The sequence below is a fragment of the Centroberyx affinis genome, unplaced genomic scaffold, assembly GCF_046629955.1.
Source record: "Centroberyx affinis isolate AG114_WGS23_722 - 3 ecotype Tasmania unplaced genomic scaffold, CSIRO-AGI_Caff_v1 ptg003159l_1, whole genome shotgun sequence".
Lineage (NCBI taxonomy): Eukaryota > Metazoa > Chordata > Actinopteri > Beryciformes > Berycidae > Centroberyx > Centroberyx affinis.
Genome location: NW_027281213.1, coordinates 22926 through 37500, shown reverse-complemented (window position 1 = coordinate 37500; position 14575 = coordinate 22926). Strand labels below are relative to the sequence as shown.

Below are 14575 nucleotides of genomic sequence, written 5' to 3'. Positions count from 1 at the left end.
TTGTCTCATAGATAGATAGATTATACTCTTCAACTGTTTGTAAATCATACGCTTAATTCATGTTAACAGTTGTTGATCTTGACGTCTGAATTATCTTGTGTGCATTTTAAGCACCATGGAAAATATGAAGGTGAAGAAGGGAGATGAGATAGGAGAAGCCAGATACAGAGCAACACTGCCAACTAGGTGAATTCACAGTGTGGTGGCTTATGTGTAAGCCACTGGAACAGTAAGGGAGTTCTGTACTCAGGTCACACAGCGCTGCTCTGTGCATACAAATAGTCTGCTTTGCAAGATGTCTGTACAGTAAAAGGTCAGATTGTTCACGGTTTATGTTTAGGTGCAGGGTGACGTTCATGTGATGTTTGTGGACACAGTGAATGAGTGAGTGAAGGCTTACTATTGATGGTTTGTCTCGGTTTAAGTGCAGATGTTCCCCTATGTATGTGTAGGCTATGTGTGTTTATGAGTGTATATATGCCCCCCCTATACTTTCAGTGTCTCTGTGCTTGCAGGCACAATTCAACTTTGACTACATGAATTAGAGGCTGTCACTTCCTGCTGAAGGCAGTTTGTGAATGATACGCACCCAGGGGCCTTTGTCAGCGAAACTGCCTACTTTATGGTAGCCATCCATAACGTGGTCAGTCTCTCTGGGCTCTGATTGAACCGAGATCTACCCTCTTCCTTCTGGTTAAGCCAGAACTTAAAGTCTACTTTACTTTATCACTGATTTAATATGCCATCAGAGATAGGCAGGGCTGCACTGGCAGCAGCTATACATCTAAATGTAATCAGTTAAAGACCTCCTTCTCAGCGGTATGATTGCATTGAGATCTACAGGCACCAACAGCTTTCACAGTAGCATTGGTTTCAGTGATGGAGGTGTTCTCATGAGCCACACTACTCTGTGGTTTATCTCCCTGTCACATCAGGTGAAAGGCACATGGTAATGAACATCTGTGAATTATTTACTCATTTGCGATGGGAAAGCGGGAACCAGGAATTTATTGTTTAAGCATGAAGCTCTTAAATGTTTTTTACAAACTACCATGTGATTCGATGTAATGATCACTTGTCTATTTACTGTACAAATCTCCACCCTTACATCACTGTCAAAATCATAATTTGGATGGATTTTTATTGGTCTCATTGAAAGGGTAAGAGATCATTACAGAGAAATTACTGGAGAGGAAATTGCTGCTGGATGTGATGGTGTAATTGGTTAATCATGGGCTATAAATGGGCAAAATACTTTGTGCCACATCCAGGCCCACTAACTCTTAAATGTAGCTCACTAAAAATGTCTACTGTACAAAAGTACACTGCTACAAGAGAAAGCTTAATGTATATCTATTGGTCTTAAAACAGGCAGTATAAGCAGAGAAATCTCCTAATTCTGAGGCTAAAGACCTATTTGGATGGGATTAGTTTTACAGGGTGAGGTGGAATAATGAAATCATTACCGGAGCACGTCTGTAATTTTCATCCCGTCTGAATCTGCCGTGTTAGTAATCTTTACAGACTGTGTGCACCTGTGGCAGTAAAAATTACGGCCTTTTTTACCTCCTGTAAAATTAACCTCAGGTAAAACTAGTACCGTCCGAACTGACATCCCTGAAATTGCTGGGAAACTTCTGCATAATTTTGCTTCCCAACCGTTTGGTTGTGGACCATCAGCTTAAATTACACTTGACAGCGGCGCTCATTCCGAATTGAGATCAGACCCAAAGTCTCAACTCTGGACCAGGTGCAACTTTTCTTCGTTTGCTGCCATGCTGTATTGTTACTGATCGAGCACGTCAACGTCAGTTGTGGAAGTTACGTATGACACATAGTAAATTTTTGCCGTGATGACAAGGCGTCAATGGAGTAGACACACCCATCTTTGTAATTTTGGAGAATGATTACATAGATCTCTTATACCGTGCAAATTGCAAAACTTTATGCACTTTGCCCTGAAAACGAATCCTGTCCAAAAAGGGTTTTAATGCCTTGGTGCTTTTGCAATAAAAGCATGCTTAATTAAAATCCAATACTCCAGAAACCTTCTATGTGTTGGTCTGAAGCCTGTAGTGTTGACAGCATAATAGCATAGTGGTGTTGTCTGACAAAAAACTAGCAAAAAACGTTTAACAGGTTTCAAAGGCCTAATGTTCAATAAATTCACTCAACACATTAACGACCAAGAAGGAAATAAAAAACATCAAACACTAAAATTGCTATAAAAAAAAAAAAAATGGGCACAGAGAGAACTTTTCAGAAACAGTGCAGGACTTCAGAAGACTTCCTCCAGGGCTTGTCATGTGCTTATCATCCTCCCCAGTGGCTATAGGATGGCCCTTAGGCCAAGAACTCCACTTATACATGCCTCCTCTTTTCAGGCCGGCCTTGTCTAGGAAAGCCGCGGAGGAGCTCTGGGCTGAGAACCAGACAAACAAACCAGAAATAGATGAAAGAGTGTGGGAAAGCCATTGAGCTGAAAGGGAACTACTGTCCGCGCAGTCTTCTTCTTTGCAGAATATATAACAAGCAATGGTTTTGTTTTGTATGATGCAGTTTGTTGACAGTTGTACTAGAGTGGTTCTTGCTGCTGCATCATCAGATGTTAAAAATGGCATTGTGTTCTGCCAAGGGGGTTTGAAACATCCAGATTAGTCTGACCTTGTTTCTACAATGGGCTTACCTTTGAGATTCCTTTGAGTTCTGTAGGTTCGAATTCTCCAGATGTTGGTGTGCTCTAGACTATGGACAGATATTTTTTGCACTCACATCGTACTCTAAATAAATCATAGTGAGCATGTGTTTTGAAGCAGAAGCCTTACCTTTGAACATCGCAGGGACCTTGGAAAAATGATGAATGGTTCCAGAGATCCAAGAAAATGAAAACCGCATCGGTTTTCCATCATGGCTCTACTTTTATATGAACCTTTTGCATTGCTTTTGCATATTTTATACAGTAGGTACCATTCATGTTACATAAAATGATAACTACACTTATTTTTGTACTGTGAAAACAGTCCTGGGCTTCATTATATAGGCCGCCCCAGGTTCAGGCATGACTTCTGCACTTCTGCAAACAGTACAGTCAAGACATAACATAGTGCATGGGAACCAGTCCTCACAGCCAGACGTCTCTTTCATGTCACGGTCAGATCCTTGACCCCCATTACCTCATCCTGACTTCAGCAGAGATTATGATGTAATCAGGTTGCTCGATACTAAAAAACAAGAGAAATTGAGGTAGAGAAAGAAAGAGTGAGAAGAGGGCATTGGAATTCAAAAACAGCATGAGAGAAAAATGAAGAGATGGTTACAGAAAACATCAGGATAAAAGAACCCGAAAGCGGCGTCCACATCTCCTGACCTCAGTGTGGATAAGTTACTTACACTAAGAGTCAGCTAGCAGCTTAAGCATCATTAGCTCTTGTTTACATGTCACCTATTTGCATGGCGTAAGATCATTAAATGCTAGATTCCAAAAGCCTCAGTGCTTAGAGGTGTAAGCCTATACTGAAGAGATGTGGCAGAGTAGATGAGATGTTGTTGACAGCATTAGCTTGCTCTCCCATCGTAAGACTGCAGAGTGGAGGATCATGCGTTGAAAACATGTTTGTCTGTTACTAACTGGACTGAGGAAGTACAGTGACAGGTTATGAAAGCATGTTTAGCACCAGTGAATGGGCTATGACTGATATAGTACGACAGTGCTTAGTGTGACAATGTATGGGACTGGACATGGCCATTGGATCGTGACTCCGGTTGATGCTAGCAATGGATATGCTGTGAGTGTTGCTCAACATGACCCCACTTGATATAACAGCACTTTGTTTTTATATTTGTCACTGTACTTGCTACTGTTGGTTTTCTGGCAAGTATCTGAAAAGCTTTTTAGTTTCATTAGAAAACATTTTGTCATTGTCATCATTATTATCATGTAAATGCAACGACGTGTAATATTAGCTCAATTTGTTGTTGCGTGACAGTAAGAGAGATATATTTTCCTCAAATGTTTTTGGTACTTGGTGTGTTCCCACTGCTAGGGCCTTTGTGCCTTCTGGCCGCCTCATGACGATTGCTATTGTCATTGATGGTATGTGTAGTCATGTTAGCGCACTGATCTTCAAAGGTGTGCTCATTAGATTGCGGAGATTCAAGCTCCTCCTATGTTTCACTCTCTTGCTCATGATCCATCTTAAAGGCATAGCAGCAAGAGCAAAATCATAATCACTGTGTGCCTATCGTGTGCTCATTGTGAATAAGCTCTACCGTAATACTTTGATGCAAGTGCTTGCACTCTTTAGTATTACATAAATCTCATCAACTGTAGTATTTGCATGCTAACGTTCTCTGTAGAACAGCTAGTGGTCAATGCCAGCATGTACAGTCTTTCAGTAGCGCTACGTACTGTAAATTAGCTGTCACTGTCAGCATGCTAAAGCAGCTAGGGTGAGCTGTGTTGACAGCAGCCCAGTGACACACTGAAAACTCCTCTGCCAGATGGCTCAGGGGGAGGGCTTCAACCAGGGAGCACTTTAATCAATCTGATTAAGGGGAAATGCTGCCTGTATTTTTAGCCACTACATGGCAGGCCAGTGGCCATTCATTGAATTTTGTCTCATTAGCTATCGTGTTTATCTCCTGGGTGGGTGGATTCATAAACAGAGGTGAGCTCAAGGTAGTTGTAGCTGTACTAGTAGGAGCTAGAGTAAGGGTTCCATTATCCACGTTTGCGTGCACATCACAAATGCAAATACACTGCGATCAAGGCAATAATGTGAGTAAGGCCGAGCCCATGCAAACACTATTCATAGTATTCTGTTACATCACCACACAACCATCTCATGATTGTAATAAATTAACAGGTGATCACATGACAGCCTCAGTCAATGAGCTATGTATATGGTAAAGCACCATATTGGTAGGAAATGTGACATCATGGGGATACTATGAATGCTCTGATTAAATTAATATGATTATAGTCTTAATTAACGTAAACATAATCACAGCAACATATGTGGAGTACAAATTTAATTCCATTATTAGACTTGTATACACTTTTGTCACACTTCTTGAATTGTGACCAAGTTGTGCATGTGCTCATCACGTTATGTGAAGATAAACGGGAACTCCAGTCTAGTCCAGTCTGCACTGGACTAGATTCTTACCAATATCTGTCATCCAACTGCTTTGGTTGATTAAATCCCTACAGCTATCTGAGGGAGGTATGTCCGTTCCATCTGCAGCATATCATTTGAGGGGTGAGGTGTGCATTTTCAAAGCGCTGCGCAATTACACACATTTCATTCAGTGTGGGTACCTTGATTAAATCTTGTGCAACTAGCACAATGCTCTTGCAAAATAGGATACTGTACTTTTGTGCGCACCAACTGATTGGCTTTAACTCAGTATTCCACACAGTTTCCAGGTTTCTACAGTGCAAATAATCAGAACAGGAGCACGGATGGTGACATCCTGGGGACGTGTTGGACACAGTAGATCACACAGCTCCATTCTGAAATTCCCTCTTCACTCTCCATCACTGAACTCCTTCAGGACCGCCTGTTCCCACCAATCCTCACTCTGTATCCTCATCCAAAAACGTTGTTCAGTTTTCAGTTTCATGAGTCGTCTCTTTTTTTCCAACAGGTTTCCCAAAAGTAGTGTCTGAAGCATGACATTTTGTAATTGCAATAGAGAACAACTAGAATCATGGCTGTAATTGTTTTGGTTAAATTTGATAGTGCTGAGACAGGAAACAAGAAGTTATTTTTTTTTAGCAAAAAACACAGATTTTCCCAATTCTCTCTGGATAATCAAAAGAAGTACTTCAGTCATGTAAACAGGATTATTATGGGGAGGTGTCAGTTTATGCAATCATGTAAACAGCTTAATTGGATTATTGCCTTACTCGCGGTATTGGCAATAGTTGCATTATTGTGTGCATGTAAATTATTTTAGCTCCATAAGGTTCAGTAGATGATTTTTCTTATAAATAACAACAATTAGCACAATGATAATCTAAATTTGTGTGGATACCTAACAAATTAAAACTGGAGAAAATGCTCCAGCCCTAGAGGTCATTCTGGCTTGCAGAAGGATTACTATTAACACTTTATATTAAGGAACACATGTTCACCATTAATTGTTTGCTTATTGACATGCATATTAGTAAATACAGGTCATCACTTTAGAACAGAGATCATTAAGTCTAGTCATTATGTGCTATGATGCATTTAATATGAGTGAAGAGACAGCAACTTTAGAATAAGGAACCTTTGTGTGATAATAACTGTCAAACTGTGTGTATTAGCAATGAGCAAGACTTAATCTGAAAATGTAATCTAAGGTACAAAGAGTTTATTTGGAGTTATTGGGGCTTTACTAACACCTTAAAAGTTATCTAGAAAGCCTAATTGAGGGAGAGCTCATGTGATACTAGCACCATAGAAGCCCCATATTGAGCAAAGCATACTAAGAGCCTAATTCATGTGCAACAACTTCTTTACTGACTGTTGATAAGCACTAATTAGGAGGCTATTGAGGGAAAACCCATATTTAGTCAGCTATACTTATAGAACATGAGTTTCAGAATTAGGTGCTAATAAGTGGTTTGTAAAGACTAATAAGGAACCAATACGCTACTCGCTGTTATTGATACATAGCAAACATAGCAATGAGAATATTAGCAGGAGTTGGTCCTGGTGTCTCACAGACTGAAGGTCTCAGGGGCTGCGGCCTCGGCTGCTGACCAGATGCTGTTTAATGCCAAGGAGCAACATGACTTTACATGAACATCCCCATAGACTTGCTTCCATGGAGTCAGGGAGATTTCACTGAATCCCTTTCAAACTCAAAATTCCAAGTATTATGACTGGGATTTGGTCCAAACGTCAATGATGATGTGTTATTTGATTCAGTCTACTTTTAACATTATTGGGTTAGGGCACTTGTGTTAAGCCTGAATAAAAGGCAAAGCTAAGTGTCATGAAAGTGAAGCAGCACTTGAACCTGATTGAAGCTGAGAGAAAGTTGTTCTGGGCTCAAACTTCCTTAATGAAATAGATAGTGGTGCCAACATTCCTGAAGCTCAGGCTGATCATTTTACACACTGGCCATGTTGTGGCAGTGCCCAGGCAAGCCTAAAACACGGCTCTTACTCTAGTATGGTTGATTATTTAGACTGATGTAGTGCAGAGACTTTTAGGTCACTGGGAGGAAAAATACCTCGATGGTGCGCTATGGAAGCCAAGGGAAGCCATGTTTTTTTTTTATCCCTGATGTCTCGAGATCATGACTTTATATTATATTGCTAACTTGAGATATCAAATTTTGTTTTCTCATGATCAGGGTTTAATTATGACATTGACATGCGACAACAAAAAAGTTTTCTTCAAGATCACAACTAAATTAGTAAATGATGATGATGCTTGCCCTCTTGAAAGTCTGGTTTCAGTTAGCAATTGTGCTATCCATGACTCTGTCCGTGGCTGTGGTTGCTCATATTTTTTTTCGTCCCATTATCTCAAGATCACTACTTAATTATCTTGTTATCTCAAGATAACAAACTAATGGTTTGTGTGTGCGTGTAAAACTTGATTAGTTTGGCATTGTTGGTCAGTCGGTTGAGTCTGGTCACCACTTTATGGGTCTCATGGCCCGCAGGGAGTTAGACTGCAGACTCTCGAGCAGGAGACACGAGTTCGATTCCCAGCAGAGACACTTCAACAAAATGCAACGTCGTGGGGCTGTTAGACTCTTAGTCTTGTTTAAGATATCACACAAAAGGAAATATATATTACTCGTAACAACATCATCCTACATCTGTCATTTGTTCATCTCCATCTCTTTATCCAAGACAAAATGTGCATGATGTAAGTGGTTTATTTTTACAGCCTTGTATTCCTCATATTTACACACCAAGACAAACAAACAAACAAACACACTTCCTCTCTCTGACAGATTAGGGATGTAAGCCTTCCTACAGTTCTGAGACCTGAGCCTTGCTATGAGTCACTACATGTGTCACAGCGCAGTGCAGAGAGCCCCAGCTGGTCGCCCTTTTGTTATTAATTATTATATCTTGGAAATATGTGGCTAAGACTGTATTTACATGAAGAGTGCAAGTGTGTGCGTAATGTGTGTAAAGTTTAAGGTTGGGTGATTGTGTGTGTGTGTGTGTGTGCTTGCGTGCGTGCATACACATGCATTAGCATGCGGGTGAAAGCATATATGCCTCTGGGACTATGAACTTCTCCATCACAGATGTTTTCTATAACGGGAGAGTAGGGAGTTGTTTGAAAAAACTTGTCCATATGAGGGAATGTTTTCTGAAAAGCCTCTGACCCACTGCCTTAGCATTAATTTTACAGTATTACTCCAGATTCATCCTGACTAATTCCAAATAAGTCATACTAACTAAGGCTTACAGGATATGGAGAGAGAGAGAGAGAGAGAGAGAGAGAGAGAGAGAGAGAGAGAGAGAGAGAGAGAGAGAGAGAGAGAGAGAGAGAGAGAGAGAGAGAGAGAGAGAGAGAGAGAGAGAGAGAGAGAGAGAGAGAGAGAGAGAGAGAGAGAGAGAGAGAGAGAGAGAGAGAGAGAGAGAGAGAGAGAGAGAGAGAGAGAGAGAGAGAGAGAGAGAGGCAAGAAAGAGGGAGAGAGAGAGATCCTCTCTTAGCCAGACAGAGTCTATCACATATCAAATATGTGGAGGTTAAAAATCTGGTGTTACTGCCAAGTGTGTGTGTGTGTGTTTCAGTTAAAGTGGAATGCCACCCATTTTGAGTAGTAAAATATGTCTTTCGCCACACTTCAAGGAGTAAAGTGATCATAGGCAAAACATTTGAATCGGTACCAGAGCCAGATTTGCCAGACCCAGCTGGGTCAGGTCACATGAGCAGCTTACATATGATGCTAATTTGAAAGCAAACTGAAAGCTAGTTGAGCGTCTCCCTCTGGATGAGCCAAATAATTCTTAAGTGCTATTTGTTTTGCAAAAGAAAAAGGCAATTGTGTCTCATGAAGATCCACCAATATTTCACTGTTACGCTGTATGTGCAGAGTGCTCTTGCTGTCACCAAGGTAACGTTTATTTATTTCTTTATTTTTTTTTTTACCCCACCTTTAGCATCTTTTGATGTCTGAAGTTGGAAATCTGTGAAACTGAACTCCCTCTACCTTAGATTTTTGATAGTCGTTGTGGTTGATGCAGCGCATGCACACTCGTTTTCATCTACAACCATACATATTGGTGTTTTATTGTGTTGTGTTTTTGTTCGGCATTTTTGTCTTTATTGGACAGTTTCACAGCGACAGGAAAGATGTCGCAGTTACATGTTACGCACCTTAGACCACTGAGCCACCAGGATGGCCCATATTACTGGATCTTTGTGAGACAAATTTACCTTTTTTTTTTCAACACTTTGGATGGGGACGCTCAAATGAGCTCTCAGTTCGGGGGGCCGTGCCAAATTACCATCCGAGGTACGTAAGCTGCCCTTTTGCCTATGATCATATTACTTAAGGGTAATAGAAAGACATATTACTACTGAACATTTCCCCTTTTTCCCCTTATTCCCCTTTAAATTATTACTTTATACTCTAACAGGGGTTGAGGGTTTGCCTTTACCAGTCTATAATTTTGGTGTACATAGTGCTGATGAACATGTCTGTTCACTAACACAACACAGCAGTCAGCCATTGCTTTTACATACTTTTAAGTTGAAATTGATCCACTAAAAGTCATTAATTCAATGGGAGAATTCCATGGTTAGATTAAATATTGCAAAAATGTTTTTACATTTGTTGTTGGCGTGTTGATAAAGAGGTCATTCAAAAAACAGTTGTTGGGAACGTATTTGCGTTACCCTAACCCTGTATACTGCACAGGTGGCTCGCTTGTACAGTGCTGTTGCGATGCGCTCCTCTGTCGGACAGGTGGCCCAACAGCCCCAACGAATGGCCCGATAATCCTTCACAGCAGATCAAATGTTGTTCTTGACATCCCGAAGTGTTGCACCCAAAGGCTCTCCGTAAAAAAACACAATAACAGATGTGATGTAACAGAAGTCATTTTGATTATCATTGTCTGTAAAAGTAGACAGCCAAGGTCACATCTAACTTTTTGTGTGACTCTCACACTGACTCATATATCATATCATATTATTCACATAAATGGCTTAGCTGCAGCTTATATCATGAAGGTTTTAAATCCTCATGAGCTAAAGCATTGTCTTCTGTTTTGATGAGTCAGTGTTTTAGAGAGAGAGGAAGACTGATGACCAAAAACAAAATGGCATTAGAAATCCAGGTCCAGGCACTCAAGGAGATTTGAAAAATGTAAAAGGCCTTTAATTCAATGGACTAGAATCATTAAAAATACACCAACGTGTGTCGGCTTACGCCTTCTTCAGGCTTTCTCTCTCACATATAGAGTCAGTGTTTTAGTTCAAACAATTGCTGCAATTGCAAAATGCAATTACAAAATGATAATTTATTTATGAATTTTCACTCAATTATTCCAGTTCAGTAATCTTGTGAAATCAGGATAACCTCAGTAATATGAACTTGGGTCTTGCCTATGGACAAGGCCATGAAAGGGTTCACTTATATTTCAAGGTTGAGCTTACAAGGCAAAAACCACACACTTATAAGGGTTTGTTATTTGTTTACTTTGAAGTGTGTGTGTGTGTGTGTGTGTGTGTGTGTGTGTGTGTGTGTGTGTGTGTGTGTGTGTGTGTGTGTGTGTGTGTGTGTGTGTGTGTGTGTGTGTGTGTGTGCGTGCGCGCGTTCTGAGTATTATGGCCTCTGCCGCATCTGTATAGACTTTCATTCAGTCTAAATGATTGATATTGGAGAACATCACCATTGATTTCTGTCGGCTCTCAAAAACTCCCCATTTCATCATCTTGTTGAGCAATTGGAAACAGTTCAGCTCAATTTCATAAATGCTTTTGCTCTCCATCCTGCTCCGCTTACTTGTTTTTCTCTATCTCTTTATCTATAGTAGTTCTGCCTGACAATTTACTTTTTCTGTCTCATTCCTCATCTCTTTGTCCTTTCTCTTTCTCCCATTCCCTCTGGCTTCTTTCCTTTAGGATGTGTCAGCAACATCATTTTATATTCCCCTTCTCCTTAATATTAAATTATTTTAAATATAAAATATTTTACATCAGCACACAACACATTGTATCCAAGCATCAAGGGAACACAGCCTTGACATTGCTACCATCAACGCAGGCCTCACATGCCTTTTTAACCTGCATTACCATCACTGACAATGACAAGGTCTTTCCCACCAAACACTTTGTCCCACTAGACCCAATAACAGCAGCATCCCCATCTTCAATAGGTTATTAGTGACATTGAAAGGGACAGGCAGTCAAGCGATAGCAACACAGGAGGACAAGCATGCCAAAGCCAGGCAGCCAGGGAATGAGCAAGCAAACTAGCATCATGATTCACCATTGACCAGGGCAGCGAGCACCAAGAAAAGCCCTGAGGACTCCAGTCAATCTCTGAAGACTTGCACAAAATGGAAAAAGCCCTATTTATAGTCTAACCCATGCCAGGACACAAATGTGTAGTTTCTTGTTTTTCCCTGTCACAGCCGGAAGCAGAAACATCTGAGGTAGATGGAAATGGTCAAAGTTGAAGGGGAAGAAATAGAAAAAAATGTGTGCTTGAGCACAAGATGTTCCTTTCATGTGGGAGCTTTTTCAGGAAAGTGAAGAATAAAGAAGACTATTCTTCAACTGAATATACCTCAACGATAACCTAATGAGCTGGAGCTCCCATCCAGCTGTATCTGGATAGTGACGGTCAGAAACCTGAGCTGAACAATGAGCAACAATCAGAATGCGCTCAACCTTTGAGAGTTACGTTTTATTGGTTACCAGATATGTCACTCAACTAAGTGTAGGCAGCGTCATTAAGCTGCTATGCACCTGGAATTTACCTGATGTACAACAACGTAAATATTGATGTCCATCGTTTTGACCAAACAGTTTACATAAAGTTTTGCAAACTGAATCAGCTGTAACATTCACACCTGTTGACATTTTGTCTCTCTCGACAATGACAAGATGAATCGGAAAGAAACTGCTCCTATCACAACAACTCCTGCCTCCTCAAGAGAGATGCTGCCACTGTAGACAGCATCACAGAAAGAGTCTGGTTAGGACCAGGCCAACTGAAGGCTTGTTGTTTTTGAGAAAACTCACAAGCTGTGGATGAAAATGTCTCCCCAAAGTGTGTGTGCGTGTTTGTTCGTTTATGTGAGTGGATATGGATTTTGCAGGCTTTTGTAGCACACTGAGAACCATAGAAAAATTAGTGTTAGCGTAGGTAATGCAATTAATTGATAATTGAATTTGGTCAGCAGCTCATTGATTTGCTTATTCGAAATGTACTATGCCTGTGTTCACTATGTGTGGATATGCACTTTGTACTTGTCTTTGCTGTTTGAGGTTTGAGTAAAAAAAAAATGAGAAGGGGACATTTAGTGCTATATTTAGTATTTCAAAACACGAGTCAACAGTTCCTCCAAGGCTTAAACCACTCTTTGTTGTTACACTGAGTCTTTGCCAAAAGTGTTGCCTCCAGGATTTTCACACAACTGCTGTTGCAAATGATTTTTCGGGTTATAGAAAGAAAAACAGGGTACTGAACTAGCCTCAAGACTGTTAGGCAACTAAACCAAAGATTTCATTCAGTTTTAATAACAAGTGTAGCACTGGCATGTTTCATATTAGTTAACATTTGATCAAGCACAGACCTTAGTGGTAAGAGTTACTAACTTGTGTCTGCTATACACTAGGAACCGTTTAAAGACAAGAATGTTTCCTGGTTTTCATTCTTATTCAGTCTCACAGAAACGGCTCCAGGCTTGCAGTTACGCTAACAAATCACATCAATTGCAAATTGGCATAAAGTTTTCTTATCCTAGAGACAATATCCCCATTAGCTCTCCTCCTTGGATTTTGTGAGTGTCTCCTAATGAGGGTATGGAGAAAAAATTGACATAAATTAGTTTCATCAAAGGTTTTTATGAGATCTATCTTGTACCAAAAGTACATTGCTGGAATCATGACAAAACCTAAATGGGGCCATGAAACCATTAACGATTTAAACTGGATCACTTACAGATTCTGGCAAGTCCTGGAAAGTCTGCCAAGTGGTGTTTATGCACTTTTGACTTAAAAGCTATTTGACCAAGCCTTGTCAACTCTGAGCTTACTACTGGTCATCAAATATTCTTTCCCGTGAATTTTCTACCAGGGATGTGTTGATTTCTACTTTTTTGGGGCTAACAACCTGCTGTTTATCATATAATCACTTTGCCAGCATATCAAATTCTGCCCAAAGTGAGTATTGTACATGATCTAATTTCACTAATGCTAGCATTTTGCTATCCAGAGTGCTGTGTCAGTTTACAGTCTATGCTGTAATGCAAACATAGTTCAAATGACAACTGAATGTGAAGGGTTGTAAATGGAACGGTGTTCAGTGAAATAAGAGGGCACTGACAAGATGAACAACTAGATGTTACGGGCATAGGACAAGTATGGACACTATTTATTTTATTTAACTGGGAAAAGGTGTAGTCCTGAACTCAAGAGCATCTATCATGACAAGGGGATGTGCACCTTTGGAAACACACACACACACACATAGACACACAGACACACAGTATAACACAGATGACACCTCTGGCTGGTTAAGCTCCTTTGTTAGTCATTATCCTCTTTGATGGCGCTCTCTGGTCTCTCAAGCCTCTTATGATCCTTCTTCTGGACAAGTGGTGTGGGTCAGCTGGATACAATTCACACACACACACACACACACACACACAGAGCTGTCCGAGTGTCTCATGGAGCATTCGGACAGCTCCATTTCTAACTCTGTTCAACTTACTGTCCAGGGAAAAGAAAGCACTTCTCTTTGGCATGACCGTAGACGACTAATCAGTCCACTGTCCTTTCTCCCCACCCCTATCGCTCCTTTCTCTCTCTCTCTCTCTCTCTCTCTCTCTCTCTCTCTCTCTCTCTCTCTCTCTCTCTCTCTCTCTCTCTCTCTCTCTCTCTGTAGAAGTGTGACTGCCTGCTCAGTCTGGAAGCCTATTCGGCAGACCAGAAGCGGCGTGTGTGTCAGTGCCTGAAGGACAACATTGACAAGCAGCTGCAGCTTCAGAGGAGAGAGCCTCTCGCTCCACACTTTGAGCAGGTAGGGCCATAACACTCTTGTTCTCCGGCATACATCAATCAATAAACACCTGAACACATGGGAATGCATACATTTGTGCATACCCACATCACAGGTGCCCCCCCATTCACACAAATGCACACACACTGCACCTCACACTGCCATCATCGTTTCTACTCTGCTTTCACATTTACCGAGGTAAGTTTAATGCCATCTCTTGTCTTTGTTTGGTTTGTTGCTGTGTTAAACTAAAATCGCCTGTATATACTGTATTGACAGCTGTGGTTAATCATATTTGTGGCCATGATTATTTTGCGCACACACCACAGACAGACTGACCATCTGGAGTGCTGGGAGTTTTCCCCGCGGGCCG

At 40.8% G+C, this 14575-nt stretch overlaps 1 protein-coding gene across 1 annotated transcript in view; it reads left to right on the top strand.

Moving 5' to 3' along the window:
- Positions 1–14223, top strand: part of LOC139659927 (regulator of G-protein signaling 3-like) — a gene marked incomplete at its 3' end in the record, with an annotated part of 100944 nt that extends 86721 nt beyond the window's left edge. Inside the window, exon 17 of the mRNA XM_071537951.1 lies at positions 14089–14223. Coding sequence (XP_071394052.1) covers positions 14089–14223 — 135 coding nt within the window. The remainder of the gene's footprint in view (positions 1–14088) is intronic.
- Positions 14224–14575: the final 352 nt, after the last annotated feature.